Source organism: Zosterops lateralis (assembly GCF_965231275.1).
Source record: "Zosterops lateralis genome assembly, chromosome: 3".
Lineage (NCBI taxonomy): Eukaryota > Metazoa > Chordata > Aves > Passeriformes > Zosteropidae > Zosterops > Zosterops lateralis.
This window is the reverse complement of record NC_139764.1, coordinates 6,684,462-6,703,303: the sequence shown is the minus strand read 5'-3', so window position 1 is coordinate 6,703,303 and position 18,842 is coordinate 6,684,462. Positions and strand designations below refer to the sequence as shown.

The window sequence follows — 18,842 nt, the reverse complement described above, 5'->3', positions numbered from 1 at the left end:
GCTGACAGTTTGCTTGTGGTATGCTGTCTGTGTTTTATTTTTTCAGGCTCTAAGTGCAGGAAGAACTGCCTTTCTTTGTTAGACTGTGCAACTCAAGTGAAATGTTGTTCTGTGAATAGGATAATAATGCTGTTAGTTGACTAGAGGAAAAGGCGAATTTCTTTTGCAAAGGCACAAAACTGACACAGAATGTTGTTAAAACAGCTGTGCTGGTCTTCATAAGCATCAGCTGTATTTGGTAAGGTCATTAAGGCAGGTTTGTTTTCTGGTGTGAGAACTCTGGCATTGCAGAGAAATAAATGCATGTGTTACTTTTGTCAGCCTTTGATAATAAAATGGTCTGGACAAGGTATTTCATAAGACCATTATTTACTCTGTTAACTTCTACAGAGTCATTATTGCAGTACTGTTAATTTTTGCACTCTTGCTATCAGCCATCATATGATGCCTGGATTTTCCTTTGAACATGATGAAATTATTAAACAGTTTTTTTTTTTTTGTGGGGGGAGGAGACCCCATACAACCCACTTAAAACGTGCTGTTTTCAGCAGAACCACATGTTGATTTGCATTTATGTCTGGCTGTGAGAAAATGATGCAATTTCAAGCTTTTCTTTGACTTTAGAGTATTTATTGAAGTCTACCGATCAGGTACTAGAGACAGGAACATACAGTGCTTGTAAAGAATGATGATTTCAAATTGTTTCTAAGTTAAGTGTAATCCTGTATTAATATGTGTGTGGATTACTTGTTTCTTTATCTGACTTTAGTAGAACATCCTTTCTGAACATCATTTAAATTGGGAGTTAATATGATTGATGGGGAAGCAGATGTCACATTTTGGGTTCCAGTCTCCTTGCTACTGAAGTTGCTCAGTTTATTTTGCATGTTGTTATTGTGGATCAACGCAAAGAATGTTTTGGACTTGTTACACTCAAGCAATGTGTGTTTCTGTGGTTGTCAGCGAAATTTTACTGTGGAAGAACCTTTTTCTTGATGATTTTTTAAAAAAAATTATTTTCCTAGTAATTAAGACTTTGGAATATACAGCCTTAGACCCAAGGATTTCTCTTTCAAGCAGAAGCATCCTTGTTGTATTAAGGCAGTCACCATAGATGAACTTCTAATGGGTAATGAACTGGAAGTTGTTAATTCCAGTTAAAAGCAGTACTGTTATATTTTGCAGCAGAGTGACTGACAGTAATTTATGATAATAGTGTTGTTTAAAAACATTTTTGCTCCTCTAATTGAAAGGGATGTAGCTCATCCTTGTAGACTGTTGATTGTCATGAAATTCTCACAGAAAAATAAGTTTTAAAATTACAGTATGTGGAAAGAAGTGCCTGTAGACTCTGAATTTGTTTTAGAAATTACAAATAAGCCATGGCCAAAACTGTATATAAGATGGATGGAATGTTCTTTCATGTTCATTAAAAAACGAGCATTTTAACTCTTTGCCTAGATGTGTTACAGAGCTGAGTAAGATCTTCAAGCATTCAAACTCTGACCACAGCTAGAAATTTCAGGATGCCTATATTTGCTGCCAGATCATTTATAAATACATTTTGAATAAAAAAGGGTTTCTAAAAATAGAACCTAAGAAGCTTGAGAATTTTTGCAAGATGAATAACTTGAGAGAAAACACAACTCTTATTTCAGGTCTTAAGGCTTTCTCACCTTCTTTGCTGTAGGTTTACATGGTAAGTTAGAGATACTTTTTGTGGCATAATTGCCAGGAAGTCTAGTATTTTTCACATAATTGAAGAGTTACATTTTGTTAAAATGCTTTGAGTAACGTTTGTTTGTCTTTCTTTTCACTTACCATTCTATGGTAGCAAGGCTTGCTGTTAACATGCAAAGCTCAGGCTTGGTTTGCTTCCTTGTCCTTTTCATTTTCCTTAAAAACACAAAGGCTGATTGCTGCTTGTGGTTTTAAATAAAAGTATACTCCTGAAGATACCTTTTTCTCTTTCCTGTCCTCCCTTTTCCTAGACACATGCTTTGGTTGGGTTCTTCCCCATTTTATGGTAGTCAGCTCTTGCATTGCTGTATTTTTCTGTTTTAGGATATAAAGAGACTTTCACTTAGGTCAGTTTCTTCTCTCTTTGAAGGCATTCATGCTTCTGGTTAAATGTTTCTGCATTCCTTGAAAGTTTTGAATTTTCATTTCAAAATACACCTTAATGTTCATATGTTATATTCCTCCACTTGCATATCAGACTCTTGAAATCTTTTGGTCAGACTTTGCAGAGCTTCATCTTTTCAAAGAGAGATTGTGTTTGTGTGGTGTCTTTACCTATTCAGAGAAGTAGGTGTGAATGTCTTGTTTCCATTTTATTAATAAAGGTTTTCTCCCACCTTGTTTCAAAGGCTTTTATCTCACCTCAGAGACACTCGGGTAGATATCAAAAATTCCATGGGTTCACACCCAGTTTCTCTAAAGCTGTTTTCAGATTCCTTCAGATATGTGAAGTTAAACCGTCTTCCTCTTAGGAATTCTGACACTATTTTCTTAATTGAATGCAATCTGATTCTCAAGATAAGTGAAACTCCATTGAAATTTTGAACAGATGCTTGGAATTCACTCTTGATTTCTTTTTACTGGAGAAGTAACTCATGTTGTTAGTGGTAAGATTCCTTCTGAGTCCTGATATGAGAGTTATCCCACCAAAGAGACATCTGCAATTTTGTGTGGAGTTCTTATTAATCAGAAATTCTGAAGTATTCTGATAAATATTCTGTAGGGAGAAATAGGTGATGTTCCCTTTGTCTTTAGATGCTCTGAGTGAATTACCTCTTGGTGCATCCTTGAGGTTGTGCCAGTGAAGGTGCTATAGCAAAGCATGTAGCACACACATCCTTAGAAATAAACTGAACTCTGTATCCTGTATTTTTTTCCCTGCTTTCTTTTGATTATTGCCTTTACCAAATGGTAGAGACTTTGTGCCTTGAGTACAGAGGGATTCTGAACAGTGTTAGCAGTGTTAACAGGACTTTTTTCCTAGTGGGTCCTTCTTACTCCTTTTATTTGGCCAGGACATCTCCTCTTAAGATATTAGCTATCTCTGCTTTGTGGCAGTGACAAATCTGTGGGGCACAACATTTTTCCTCTTTGAGGAAAAACTCTTTTGATTTTGAGTCTTCTCTTTTGAGTATAATGCACTGAGTGAAATGTCTTTGGAACAGAACATCAGAGATTTATCTCCAGACTCACAGGTCTTTGCACTCTGATTACCCAAGGGCAGAGCACTTGGACAGCACTAGGAGCAAGCATTGTTCGTCCTCACTATTCCTGGGTTTACTGTGTCTTTCAAGTACCTTCCACTGTTTGCTTTCACCACTTCTCTGATCCCTTTTTTCATAAACCTCACTGACTTAATTTTCTTGATATTTGTAGAGCCTGCGGAACAATGAAGCCAGTTTAGCCAGCAGCTGCTCTGAGTCTTCTGCCTTTTCAAGGCTGTAATCTGTTTCTAAGCATATTTTTCCTCATCCATCCCCTTTCTACAGAAAATTATTTGTGCACTCTAAACTGTAAATGTTTCATTATCCTAAAATATTTTCAAATTTACTCATTTGTTGTGAGGTGTAGCTGCCAAAATGAAAAACAAAATGAATGTACGCAGTGAATTGGAGGAAATGTTGTGTGGAATAGAATAGGATAGAATAAAATAGGAAAATATCTTGTGCTGCTTCAGAAGTAAAAAGGAGAAAATGAAGGCTAGTTTCATGATTATGTATTAGTCAGGGATCTTGTATTCATGATTCTTCAGGAAAATAGTGTTTTGGTGACTCAAACACTGAGAACTCTTTACATGTCTCTGTAAATTTGAATCAACATCTTGCAGAACAGATTTTGAATTTACTTACTGCTTGCTCATTTGAAAGTTAATAAAAGCTAACTGACATCAGGTTTATTTTTCATTTCTTTGTGCTCATCTCTCTTTTATTTCTTTAAATTCATTGCAAATTGATATGTTCAAACCCCATCCAGCTCATTTTAAATGTAGGACAGAACTTTGAGCTGTTTCCAGTAATTTGTTTCCTGATTCAGCTTTTATTACTCATCAGTGAAATGAGATGTCATACTTCTCCAGTACATGTTCATGCCTGGTCTAGACAAACATTGTTCTCTGTCACATCAGGTTGTTACACTGTTGTAATTTAAGGATAGGAAACTCTGAAAGCATGCAGCATTTCTCTGAAATTGGATTTAGCTATTATCTTTCTTGGTCCTATATTCCTTGCATCTAGAAGAGGGGATTGTATTGAGCCTGGCAGTGAGACTGCTGAACTGTTCTACTTTGAAATTTTCTGGTTTTAAAGTCATGGGGATGCTCTGATGAAATGGAAGGATAAAAATGGGATTTAGTTCTAGCATGCAGAACTTACTCTTCAACAACCTTGGGTTTGTTAAAAGCCACAGAAGGTGTTAACAAAAGAGGAGTTAGGTTTTTGATGCTGTTAAAATGTTGTTCCATAGTTTCTATGGTCAAGAAGCTTCCAGACCACAGTCCTTATGCTAATTGTTGAATAAGAATTTTACAAAGTGAATTTTTAGTGATGCCAGTTCTTCATTTCTGCATGTGGAGCTGCAGTCATGGGGTTAGAATGTTCAGAAAAAGGACAGTTCTATTCTGCTGTAGTGTTATACTTAGGAGTTGCAAAGGCAGACTGGTCTGTGCAGTGATTATAAGATGTTATTTAAATGTTACTTGTTGGGTTAAGGACCAAGGGAAGTGTGTACTTTGGGGGAGGGAGAGGTTTTTCACTCATATTATAAGGCTTTTGCTTGCCTGGAAATGATCATCTTAAATTGTTGGGTGATTGGTTTTTATATGAGTGCATGATTACGTTTGAGATATATCACATCCTGCAGATGTGAAAGCTGTCCATTGTAGTAAGTTTAGATGCTCTATTCAAATTGCCTTTGTTTTTATTGTGGAAGATTAAACTATTAAAATAAGAAAATGCTCTGCATCAAGATCAGTGTCATCAGATCAGTTACACAGAGGTTTTGATCTAGTCTGTTCTGGACATGGCCTTACAGTGTTTAATTCTTATTTTTAGGATTCTCCTTTTACAAATGCAGGATTGGGATCTAACCTAAACCTTCTGGGTGAGATAGAATGTGATGCCAGTATAATGGATGGAAAGTCATTGAATTTTGGAGCAGTTGGAGCACTGAGTGGTATGTTAATTATGTATTACAAGGCTAACTACTGATTTAAGTGCAAAGATCCATTTTGGGGTTTTTTGCTACTGCTCCTGAAGGGGGGTACATTATAAATTCTGCTGTGTTTAAATAAATTCTGCTCCTTTAAAAAAGGGGGAGGCATTCCTGCTCCCTGAAATGCTGGTTTGTGTTAATTTCTTTATGTAACATGTTGTCTTATTAGTTCACTGATAATCTTTTGACTTGGCACAATTGTGTGATACCACACAGTATTCACAGTGGGACTCAGTTTGCTCAGATGAATTTGAGGAACAATAATTTCATAGTAAGATTCAGTTGTTAAAAAATATTACAAGTGTTTAAATTAGGCTTTTTCTTTGTTTTTGTGCTCAGGCATTTATTTCCATATGGGACTTATTAAGTATGAGAACTAATGTGTTTCTCTCTTTTGTCTAGTTTTAGCTTTCAGTATAAAACAAATATCAAGTCCCAAACAGGGATTGTTGAGGTTTCATTCTAAGTACATGAACAGCCTTAGCTATTACTATTGAATAACTTTTCTGACAAGATTTCAAGCTTTGTTCTTTATCCTAGAATAGTTCTAAACTGTAGTAATAGCTTCCTCATGTAGATATAAATCTAAAATAAATAGTAAAATTAAGTGTTTCAAGCCTTGTTTGTTACAAAATGTATTCTTCCAGCCATGGGGAAGGAGGAAATTGAGAGTGAGAGACAGTTAAGCTTAAATCTGTAATTTCTCTTCTGGACAGATAAATGCAAATGAAAATTCCACCTAGAAAAATCAATGCTTATAAACATCTTTGACCCTTAGATACAATAGACTTTATGTGAGATTTCTGTGGTAGGAGATCACTCCTCCTATTTCAATATGGTTTGTTCTTTCTTTAAAAAAAAAGTGGGGCAGGTGTTGACTAGAAGGCTTTGTCACTACTGACAGCATGTGAAGAGAAAACTGAAAAAGTTGTTACTACATTGAAACATAAGGTGTCTCTTAATGACTTGACAAAGCCATGGGAATTAAAGGAAGCTGAGTTCCACTGCCAAAATGAACACTGTAGTGCTATGAGGAAAAGTATTTTAATATTTTGGTCCTTTTTTTTTTTTTTTTTTTTTTAGGAATCAAGAATCCAGTTTCGGTTGCGAATAGATTGTTGTGTGAAGGGCAGAAGGGGAAACTCTCTGCTGGCAGAATTCCACCTTGGTAATTGCTTTGTTCTGCTTGACTTTTCTTCACTCTTTGGTCTCTGCTGCGTGGATGCAATATTTGAAGGTCTCATCTCACCCAGGAAGGCTTGGTGCTGGTTTATATAGCAGTGATAGTGTGCCTTTAAAACAAGATAAACTTTGTTCTCTGATCTTGAAACCTCTTATGCACTCAGTGGAAGGAAATATTAGATATAGATAGCAATATCATTTTGTGACAGTTTCTGTCTGTCTGATTATTTCCAGTTGTCCTACTTCATTCTTATGTTTGATACTGTAGCCTCTTGAAAATCCCAAAAAAGTCAAGATTAAAGGGAAATACTACTGCCTTTCCCTCTGTCTACCTTTAACAAAAAGCAGCTTAAAAATATAGAAAAGAATCCTATTTTGCTGCCTTTGTGGCTCTGTGAAAATGTGCAGTGTTTAGTTACTTCTTCTTATTTTAAAGATAAATTTAATAATATTTACAACAAAAATGAAAACAAGCAGTCCCTCACTGAGATGGATATAGAACTTAGACGGCAGAGGTAAGTATTAAACCCAGAGTAACTTCAAGTGTTATTGCCTCACTTTGGAAAGAATCCAAGAAATGTCTCAGAGTTGATTGCTCTTAAAACAATCTTATTTTCATTAGCAGTTTAAATTGTCAGGTAGAGAACTTGAATAATTCATTCATGTTAATTGTCTGCTATCATCAGTTATCACACCTTTGGCAGAACTTGCTGCCTTCTGCCAACTAGTGGTCACTATTTGCAGAAGTATTAAACCAGCATTTATATAGTTTAAAAAAAATTAATTATTAGATTAAAAAAATTTATTTCCCTTACTGTAGTGTCTTGTAAAATTAGCCAAGTAGCCGACAGCTGGATGGTGCAGTATCCCAATGTAAACAGTGAGGATTTCAGTGTTTTGTCATGTGCAAAAAAAGTTCACAGATCAAAAAAAGCCACCCTGAAATCAAACCATCAACAGACAGATTTTACATTTTTAACACTTCAATGGATAAAGAACAGAGTAATTTTTGAGAAGTTTACTAAAGAATAGGTACTTCAATTTCAGTAGTTTTAATTGCTTGTTTCTTTAGCTGTCAGAAGAAAATGAAGCTTTGCTGAGATACATTTAGAATGTGAAATGAGTGTGAAGTATGTTTTTTTGGTGTTCCAGAAGTAGTACTGAAGTCAGGTAGAGGAGCAACTCTTGGGATTGTATACTTGTATCATCAGTGTTCCAGAATTATTGTGAGGAAGAACACTTGGGTATTTTGCTGTGACTTTATGACCTAGTTTATGATGCTATTATTTTAAAAATACTGAGTGGAAAAGGAGCTATATCCTCTTGCCCTCCAAGGGCAAGACTAAATCTTTTGAGGACTATGCAAGGCAAGCAGATGCTTTTAAAGACAGGGTAGCTCAAATGTTCAGGTGAGAGATGAGCTGTCTTTGGAACCAACACATACAGTTTCTTGTGCAAATGTTGTGCACTTGGGATACCTGATGAGTATTTTCATTTCCTCTATTCCCCCTCCTGGATTTTGAATGCACATCTTATTAAGGCAGTTTGTTTTATCCTCGGAACAGTCTATACTAGTGGGATATGATGGGTTATGCTTTGGGATTGCTGTGGTGGATGTTTCTATACACACAGTGTCAAGGTCAGAATGATAAAGTTCATGTGCATTGAAGGCAATGCTGTGGAGGGTTTCATGCCTTGCCTGGGGCTGGCAAGACACATTGTTTTGGGACTGAACTATATTCCTGCCCAAGCTGGGAACACTTAGAGTCAAATGACAGGACATTAGCCATATTTTGGCATTTTAGGAAGTGATTTTTAATTGTAAAGATACTTGATTTTCATCTTGGTTCTCGTTGGCCCATAGTGTATTGGGGAATCTTTCAGATACTGCTTAGCCTAAGGACCTGCTTAAAGAAACCTAGGGTAGAGACACTTTCTATAGCATGATCTAAGCTACCTTAATGTTTTCTGCCAAAAAATGTTTGGCACATGGCCAAACAGGAAAAATTCAGGATCTGTGAGGTTAGTAAAAGTGGCATTAGGGAACTTCTTCACTATAAAAGAATACGTGGAGACAGTTTGCTTGGCCTTTTTACCCCTGTGCAGCATACATTTTCATAGTGGCACTTCAAAACCAATTCAAAGTGGTATATTTCTGATTTTCCGTAGAAGAAGTTCCAATGAGTGTGAATTAAGTTATTCAGAGGTGCTAAGCTTATTGGGAAGGAGGGATCAAGTGTCTGAACTGATGTATCTAATGTGCTGTAAATTGCTCTGTGGAGTGTGTCCTTCTGGATCAATCTCTTGATTGATCAGTCTCAAAACACAGAATTCCACTATCCAAATAAAATTTAAAAAGTTTAGAGAAACCCTGAATGCATGGTGCAGTTGTTGGAACCTCTAAGGTCCTGACATCTGTCACGCTTTATTCACCTTGGTGTTGTCAGGATTTTCTCTGATGCAGGAGCAGAAAACACTTGTAAATATTGCATAATCTCATGGAAGATATTCTTGTTCCCTGTATAACTATTCCAAAAGAAAGTTCTTTTGTAATAGCATGGTTACAAACTGGATGGACTTTGATCCCAGAGTAATGGATTAGATGTTTTGTAGTAATAAGCTTGAGGATTTTCTGTTTCCTACTATGAAACCTTGACCTAAGGAAAAAAGCTTCTTGACATCTGTCTGCTCTTAAATGTATGTTGGTAAGCTTTGCAGGAGAGCACAAATGCACCTGAATGTCTCCTTTCTTAGATCTTCTTAGTAGTATTGACATGTCCATGTCCATATTAGTTTCTCAGTAAAAACTGTATGGGAAAGAATTCCTTCTTAGGTTTTCCCCCCTTTGGATATACAGGGATTTGTAATTGCTTTGCAGCTTTACAATAGTGTGTGCAGGATACAAACATTGTCTAAGGGCAGTGCACAGTCATGAAAGTTCCCAGAGTGAAGGAAGGCTTGCAGCACCTTTTATTTCTGCTCTGTATTTCTTCAGAACAATTTCTTCTTTGCAACCCTGATTTCAGAGTGATTGCTATGTTCTATGATAAAAAGTTACAGAGCAGATTTATTGTAAGCAGGATCACCTTGACCATGAAGCAAACCTTCTGACACTTCTATTTGGCTTGGGGCAGCCTGTTTCCCCACAGCCCATATTAAACAGCACTGTTTGGAGTGTTCAGCAGCAGCATAATCATGGTCTTGGAGAAAAATCACTTTAAAAGACCATTTTAGAGGCCTTTACTTGTATTTTCTGTTAATATGGCCTAGTGTGCCTGGAGCTGGGAAGGACATCTGAGCACCACCTCCTTGCTGGGAGAGTATTTTCATCTTCTGTATTCTGAGCCTGTAAGAACTACAGTACTCTGTCTGATATATTTGCAAGAAAGATCTTTGTCCTGTTTGTGCCAGACCCAGCTTTCAGTGTAGCAGAGAATAAACTCATTCATGCTTTGTTTATGTGTATTTGTTTTTCCCCTCCCTTTGGAAAATTGTATTCTGACCTAGCCTGAAGGCTTTTGAAGCTTGGGGTGGTTTTGACTGCTTTCTATAGTGCACTGACTTTATTCCCTCTTTCCTCTCTCCCAGTAAATCAAGCTTGGTGGTAGTTTTGGTTTTGTGTACAGACAACAAAGCTCTGAGATCCTGATGCTGTTTGTCTTGTAAACAGTTTAACTTTTCTGTGATTACAGTGTCCTTCAAAGATGCAAACTGAACAATTTAAAAAAGGTGGATGATCTCTGTGATGATATGGAACCTCAATTAGTGTTCTGTTATAACTAATTTAATGACTCTTTGGAACTAAAACTCTGTGTGTTATAGGAGAAAAAGGAATCTAGGAATTAAGGACAGAAATGTGAGCAAACTAAAAGTCACATCACATAAATTAGGAGACACTCTTGGGTGCTTTTCTGCATTCATTATAAATACTAGTGACATTTTCTGTTTTTAAGTATTGAAAAGGCAGTTGTGAAAGTGCTTGTAAAACACAAGTTTCTGACTGACCTGTGCTTGAGTTACCATTTATCAAACTCCCAGTGCTGAGTTTGATGCTTTTCCCACTTAACCTTTCTCTCTGTAAATTATTTTATTGAAAAGGAAGTGGTTATTTACCTCCCAAAAAGGTATTGTTTGGTAAAGACCAAACCCACCTTCTTTTAAACAATGAAAAATACTACTAAATTAGGTTTGGCTACAGTTTGCATATCTTTTTTATGTTAATATTGAAAGTTTTTTATGTTATGTGTCAGTGCCAAGTTGTTTCTTGAGCATTAACCTAACAGTAGATGCTTGAGTTCTGCCCAAGTACCCAATAACTTAACATACAGTATCTTGCAACGTGAACAATTCTTACCTGGAGCTGCACTAACAATGGTAAGAAATATGCATTTAACAATTCAAATTCTTATTTAGATCAAACTTTTTTGAGACTTGTAAAGAAAGACCGAGGTATCAAACCTTTGGATTGGTTTAATCCTATAGAAGATAGAAAATACCACCACAAAATACTGTATAACAAAAGCTTTAGGTGTCAGGAAAACTTCCAGCAGCATTAATGCCAACAAATTTGCTGTATCAATAGTGTGCTCAGAAACTGAGAACTACATGGCCATAGGGACTACTTTGTAGCTGGAGTAACTTCTTTAAACTCATCTTCATAACACTGCTCTTTCTGTAAAACTTCTTCCAGTTTGCTAAAAATTCCTAGTCTTTGCTTCTTGTGTCCATTAGGCAGTTGTGTTATTCTTAACTTCATTGTCCATTTTTGAAGTAAGATTGGAAGTAGTTGTCCTTTATTGTGTTGCACAGCAGCTTTATGCAGGTGCCTCATTTCCAGCTATTACATACCCTTTTTTTGGCAATAAGATTCATTTTTTAGGGGGAAACAACATGAGGTTTGCTTTTTCTTCTATCCCTAAAAGTTCCATGTGTGTATATTTCTTGCTCTTGTTTGTTGTCACGGCAGTGTGTACTGTCTCACTATGGTAAAGTGTTCAGTACTGACTATAAAGCAGCTTCTCAGATGGCTGGAGTATTTTTACAAGTGTATTTCAAATTTAGTGGGCTTGTCTCATTTGCAAATGCTTGATAAAACTCCATGAAATAGACCTTAATCTTTCTAAATAAGGTTAGTTTTTAGCTTTGTTGTACTTCCCAAAATACTTGTTGGTATTCCTTTGGCACTGGCTGGCTTGAGTGGAAATACCTTATTATTCTCACCTTTCTCATTCCATACTTTTGGTATTGGGGATCTTGCTGAGTTGTTTTAGAGAGCAAGACTCGAGAGCTCTGTCCTGTTTTAGCTGCAGTTGAAAGTTGATGCTCTTTTCTAATGGATTTCAAATTTAATAGCACTTAGTTTTGTCCAGTAATAAATTTAATGTCAGAGCTGTATAATCTTTTAATGAAACTACATAAGATTGCCAAATGTAATTATAGCAGACAGTCCTGTGAAATATAGACAGCTTATGATTTAAAAATGACCAAACCAAATGGAAAAAAATAATTGCAAGCAAAGGGGGATTTGTTCTATGGTTTTGTTTAAACTCCCTCTTCTGTGTCTCCTAGCTTTTTAGTTGGTGAAGGAGCTTACAGATGGGCAGTTGATCACGGGATACCAGCATGTCCTCCAGGTATCATGGCTACAAGTGAGTAAACTGGTGGTGTCAGTAGGAAGAACAGGACAGAGTAACTTTAAATGCTGCCTCATCTTTTGAGGTGTACATCACTTGGTTGTTCTTGTCATTCAGCTAGCTTATGGTGTTATGATCTATAAGGGCTGTTTAAGTTTATTAATTTTCTAATAAGTATCTAAATAGAAAAGAATTGTAAACTATTACTTTAGCTGCATTTTAGCAACATCTAATTTAAGCAATTCTGTGATTCTAGGACTAAATCCAGTGATGGACTTATTTTTAACCAAAATGTAGACTCTTTGAAAGCTCAGTCTTACAAGTCTCTGAGTGATCCGTCTTGGATCCTAACAGCACCAACTAGCCACGTATCAAAATTCAGCAGGTGCCAGTTTGTCTCTGAGATTGTGTAGTTACACCCATCTCTAGGTCTTTGTCCAGAACTGCTCTTGTCTTAACAGGCTGTCAAATTAATTTTCTTTTTTTCTTTTTTTTTTTTAGTTTAAGGCTTCACTTTACCTAATCTGATAGAATAACCCAGTCTGGAAAACAGACTTGCATTATACTCTATACTAACCCTAGTTTCTTAGACAAGCTTCTTGTCTTAAAATAAATGATTATGTTATGTTGATGCATCATCTATGAACTGGGCTAAAAATGAATGTGCTTAACCATGGAAAGGAGGATATGGTTCCCTTCCTTCTCTTCTTCACTCTCCCTCCATTTGTAAAGTGCCATTACTACCAGTCTGTTGTTTGTTATAGATGAGGACATGCCCTGTCCTGCCTGTTGAGTTTATGTAGGAAAGAAGTTATTACCCAAAGAACGAGAACACAGAGAAGATTAGGAATGTTCATTTTACAGTAAACAGTGCTACTAGTTCAAGTATCTGGTTTGTCCCTAGATCAGAGGTTGGAACCCAGGGCTCCCATTAAACCTTTTATTTTGGTCTAATTTTAAATGTAGATAAATACCTAGAAACTGCAGCTCACAATGGTTGATACTCAGTGCTGAAGTGTAACCCCTGAAACAGTGGCACTGTTTTATTTGATTGTGCCAATTTTCATACGTATTCAGGACACATTTCATTTTGAACAGAAAGTTTTGATCTCTAGCTCCACATGACTGAAACTTTTGCTCTATCTCCTGTCCAAAACAGCGTTTGCAGAGTAACTGTTGTGCTGATTTGAGCAGAACACCTTTATTTCTGTGGCTCTAGAAAGAGTAAAAACACTTAAAGCTTTGAATGGGTTTTTTTGGGGGGAGGGAGGGGGGTTGCCTTTTTTTTTTCTTTTCTTTTTAGGAAAGTAGTTGCTACTTACATGCAGGAGGTAATTCAGCAAGAAAGTGCCTTGACTAATTCTGTTTGCATGCACAGATTTCAACTGCTTCTAGTACCAGCGTGTTTCTTTTGTGACAGAGATGATTAGATTTTGACATTAATTGCAGATGAGACATTTGCCAGCTACAATGTACCCAAGTCAGAGCAAATCTACACATTACAGTTTAAAAATAGGAATGGCCACTGCTAGTTTGGGTTGCCAAATCCATACTATGGATTTGTATTGGAGAAACATCAGAAGAATAATCCCAGCCAATGTATTTTCACAATCCTGCTCCAAAAGACCACTAATTGCATTTTGTCTCCACAGTACTTTCAGCATACTTCTATTTAGCAAAACAATTTGCATTAAAACAGTTGAAACAACCAGAACTGGCAAGTTAATTTTGCAGTATAGTTATTAATGGTAGTATATCTGAGTTTTTTTCTTTGGAGAAAAAAACCAAAAAAACGGCAAGAGTAAACCAAAACCTGAACAATCAGTTCCAGAAAATACTATACTGATTCCTGTCCCAGTCCTTAGCAGAATAAATCTTGTACTTCCTTGACCTCGGTCAGTGGGATTGGAAAATGACCATTAGCAACATGGGATTGTTACAAGTGAAAAGAAAGTGGAAACTGTTTCACCAGTAACATGAAAGAAGCCAAATGAAATTTATCCAATGTTACCATGGAAAGGAAAGTTAGATGTGCTTAAGAAACAATCAAAGAGAATGTTGTTTCCATGCAACCAGGAAGAGATCTCATCCAAAGCGAGCTGTTTTGTTAAATAATGTACCAATCTTCAAAAAAAGGGACACTTTTTTGGTTGTGCTTGCTGCCATTGCTGTGGTAAAGTTTGCATGGGGGCAAATTAACTAGAAATCACATATCTTCTGAATAGCTCTGTAAAACAAAGAACTGAACTAATTGCCAAACATCAGGAAAATATGTTTAGTAACTTATTTACGAACAACCAAACTGAAATCCTCCTCAAAAAAACTTTAATCCAGATTTAGATGTGTACTTGCAGTAAGTATTGTCAGGGAGAACTGTGTGCATGTTTTGGCTTCTCTGTGCTGCATATGGAGAATATATTCTTGAAGTTGTCATATTCTGTCTCCCTTTCCTTGGAGCTGAGATGAGTAATGTTCTAGGTGCTGTAAGGAAGGCTGGGGGATTGGGTGGTTGGTTTGCACGGATGGAGCTTCCCTGGGATCAGTATCAGAAAAGGTCATGATCAGCTTTGCCATCATGCTCTGTAATTCTGTCAGAATTATCCAAGTATCTGAGCACAAACTGGAAGCATGATTTAAATCATGTTACCTGTTGAATTCCATCAAGGTTTTGTCAAGGCTCATGTACTTTGTCTTCTTTGGTTTGTCTGGTGGATGAAGAAACGGGATTTCTACTATTTGTAGAAACCTGGTGACTTTGCAGTGTACAGAGTGAGTGGTTCTAAAAAAAACCCCAAACACCTGAAATGTGATCTGTCTGTGTGGCCTAGTCTGCAAGGAAACTGAATTTATTAATCCCTGCCCAAACTAGAGCCTGCCAGCACAGAGCCCATACTGGTTTATCCCAGTGCTTTGTTGCCCTGTTGCTAGAGAGTTTGCTTTAAAAGTGTAATCCAAGTGTTAACTTGTAATTACAATTTAGAAGTGCTGAATTACTGTACAATGCAATCTCTTAAAAATGTGAAAAGTACACTTTAAATATGCAGTGTAAATTGGAGGTACATCCTCAACTGCCAGTATTGGTGCCTGCACTGGTAATAAGCAAAACAATTCTATGTGAAATTATCAGTTCAGCCTGTAATAGATGCAAATTTTCTTTGACAAAGATAACATGGTGTAAGACAGCATCTTGCATTTGCTTACAATGTTAAATCTTCAAAGGGAAAGAGAAGGAAGGCAACTCATACAGCAGACCTGTAACTCTAACAATGTGGAAGTGGCTGTAAGCACCTCAGTGGATAATATTATATAAGAACAAAACTAGCAGCAGTGGATCCACATAAGTTGTTAACTGCAGTTCAAATAAGATGCTTAAGAAGGATGTAAGAACAGAGCAAGTATTTGCTTCCTTTTTCCTATCCTTTATATTATTCCAGACTCTAAATTCCTGACTTGTTAGTGACTCCTGCGCTCATGGAAAGTAAAAAATGGCATTTTCTGACATGAAATTTTTGTTTCCTTTTGAACCCATATTAGTTTCCAGCACCTGCAAAAACCTTTACAACTATGAGTTACCTCACTGTCATTATTTTGAGACTTGCTGACTAAAAGCTGCTACTTCATTGTCAGAATCCTACTCAGAATCCTCCTTCAGTCGAATTCTCTCATTACCTTAAATAACTTAGTGTTATCAGTAAAATCACAACATGTTCAGCAGACTGGGGGCTGCTATGGGTTTGTTTGAAATTCTACTTGTGGCAGACCATTTCTTGCCCTTTGTTACTTTTTTTTTTTTTTTTAACTAACTGTGTGCATGCAAGGAAATTCCTGTTTATCTTAGGGCTGCTTGGATTTTTTTAATGAGGGAGAGTCTTTTCTGGATGACAGTAGTGCAGACTGTGCTGTTTCTAGTGACACTGTATGTCTCCCTGACCACCAGTATTGCCTGCCTCTCCTCCCAAACCCCAAATCTCACTTCACACCCTGTTCTCTCATTACTTCATTATTACCATATTAATAAAAAAAATTTGCCATATTGCTGGAACTGTGCTATGAATTTCAGGCAGTGGCTCAGGCCATTTTTTCTTTCCTTTTGAGGGGAAGATGATGAGGCAGTGGCTCAGGCCATTTTTTCTTTGCTTTTGAGGGGAAGATGATGATAGGTTTGAAGAGAAGCTCAAGGTTTCTGGGGATTTGGTTAGGAAGCTTGGTTAATCTGAACACCTGATGTAAATCCCCCCTAGATTTGGAGACAGTGTTTGTAGGGTCACTTGCTGGTGGCTGTGAGTTACCCAGGAAAAAGGTTGGGCTATAGTGCCCAGAAGATACCTGGAATGAAAATCTTCCAGGCTCAGGAAAGGCTGCTTCACGCAAAACAAGATTTCTTGCAGGAAGTAGTAAGAAATGCTGTGTCCAGCAGCAGTGTACCCCGAGTTTGTCTTCTAAAGAACTATAGAGCAGTGCTCTGAGAGGTAGGTTATTTTATCAATATGCTTTTGCCAAGTGCCTTTTCCCCCCTATTCATGTTGCTGTTTCTGTCAAAGTATGGCAACATGGAAGCTATCTCTAGTAGTCTTTTAGTCCCAACACAAGCCTAAGTGGTGTTAATTTGTCATTTAAAATTGCTTTGTTAAAAAGAAATTTATTTTCATCTGTCTGTTTTCATTTGTGTTATTTATTTTAGCAACTACTCAACAGAATTCTTCACAAAATCATTTGAATTCCTGTGGGTTAACTAATTTGTTAGTATATTCCTTTTTAATTCTCTGCCCCAATAGTTGCAGTCTCTTTTAGTATTGAATAGAAAGATAAAATGCAGAAAGCTTCTCCCAGCTGACTTTAAGCACTGTCTGCCAGGGGGTGCTATATGATTGGTCAAAGCTCTATCTCTGCTTCAAAGATTTAAAAATATTCTTGGAATTTTCTTAATATTTTCAGTTTATGGTTTGATTTTAAACAAGAATTGCTGAACACTTACAAGTTGCATAATGTTCAGTTACATAATAATTTGTAATGTGTGTGATAAAAAGTTTGTATTTGATGTTTGTGTTCCCAGCTTGTTGCTCCACCACTGTAAGCAGGAAGGTTTGAATATTGTCCTGGACTTGATTTGTCATTTAGTGGTGCTAAAAATTTGTATTTCCTACCTCTGTTTGAAAATATAGTTGTTCACATAGTAATTTTCTAAATTTTCAACTTTACTGAAAATAAATAAAGGAATGGGTGTGGCTTATAAAAGCTTGGGGATTTTAAGGAAACACGGATTTTGTAGTAAAAATGTTTTGTATTAACTTTGGGCAAGAAATTAACAGTGTATTCTAATAAACAGCCTGTCATCTGCAGGCCTGTTTCAAGTACACAGGGCTAGAATTAACAAGTAGATACGTATCAATTTTACCATTATTTAAGAAATGAGAAGGTGTCTTAGTGTTTTATTTAGGTCTGAAGGTACAATTCGGTGATTTCAAGGACTCCATGTGTAGGTCCAGTCTGCTTTTCATTTGCCTGTGCTTTATGAATCATTCTTCATGGGCTATCAAAGGTGACTAAAGAAAACTCCTGAAGGGCTGTGTAGAATGGGGAATACAGTTGTATTGATAAATAAATGTATCATTTATTTAGTCATTGTGTCATTATCTAATAGAACTGTCAGGATTTTTGATCAGTTTTTTACTTGTACACAGTACAATGGTTGAAGGAGTTAAGGGAGTGATCAGAGTACAGGAGATGAGTAAATGATGTGGAAGTTTTACAGCAAACAAGTGGCACAGACGGATCTCTGAACTGACTCAGAGACTAATGATCTCTTCCAGTGACCTTCTTGCTGAAAATTACTTTCTCATCTCTTTGTTAGGTGGTGATAATGATGAAAAAAGCCTGTTAAAAAGATGTATTTTTTGTCTAGCAGTAATAGTTTAGGAGATTAATCTTGTGCTAATTAATTATGTTATGGAGATCTTGTGGCCCTTTCTCATCAGGGTATCCAGCAACATCAGAACCTTTTGAACATCTACAGCAGTCTTAGCTTTGAACAGGATGAGCCTGTAAGGCTTCTCTTCTGCATTTACAGATAAATATTATCAAGTGCATGTTCTGATACCACATCCACTAATGCCAGCCTCTCCTGCAGGTAAGAGGTGGTGAGCAGGAGCTGCTTCCACCTGTTCTGTGCTCAGCCACTGAACCTTCTCCCAGGCAAACCCCTACTCTTGTCTCACCTCTGCCTTGACCAAGTATTTATTCCAGCAGTGCCTCCCCTGGCTGGCACAGTTACACCCAAACTGCAGAGAGTACCTTGGGGGCTGAGGGGGAAATGTGCAGGATTATTAGGAAGGGTGTTTCCAAATAATCCTTGAAGATTATTTGTTCCAGAAGAGGCACCCCATGCTGCAAGGCAGGGATGTGTGATAAATACTGTCAGTGAGGTTGGATTGATTTATAATATTTTGGTTCCGATGTGCTACAATTGTCACTCATTAAGTCTTTAGTCTAGATGGGGCCTGAGAATGGTGTTTAAACAAGAAAAGCCATTTTGTAAAGCTGTGGGGCTTTTTTCTTTTATTCCTTCCTCTCTTAGCAGCTCTGAGGCAGTTTATTCGTGCCAGTAGGTGCATACATGAAGGAGCAGAACAGATGGGCTGTTTGTACTCTGTGGCTCCCAAAACTCAATTCTCATTCTTCTAAGCATGATGTGGAGTGTACATGCTGTGACTGGGTAGGGTAGTAATTGCCAGGGGTTTTATCTGAAAGTACTTGTTGGAATTACATCTAAACTTTTGAATTCTTGAGCAATATCAAAGG

The 18,842-nt window shown here is 37.0% G+C and overlaps 1 protein-coding gene across 6 annotated transcripts in view; it reads left to right on the top strand.

The window, feature by feature from the left end:
* Positions 1–18,842, top strand: part of TASP1 (taspase 1) — an 81,204-nt gene that overhangs the window by 8,543 nt on the left and 53,819 nt on the right. For 5 of the 6 annotated variants that reach the window (XM_083856675.1, XM_083856678.1, XM_083856676.1 and 2 more), the window contains 3 exons: positions 5,070–5,190; positions 6,313–6,397; positions 11,980–12,059. In XM_083856675.1, coding sequence (XP_083712801.1) covers positions 5,070–5,190; positions 6,313–6,397; positions 11,980–12,059 — 286 coding nt within the window. The remainder of the gene's footprint in view (positions 1–5,069; positions 5,191–6,312; positions 6,398–11,979; positions 12,060–18,842) is intronic. The other variant, XM_083856679.1, reaches the window with a different exon arrangement.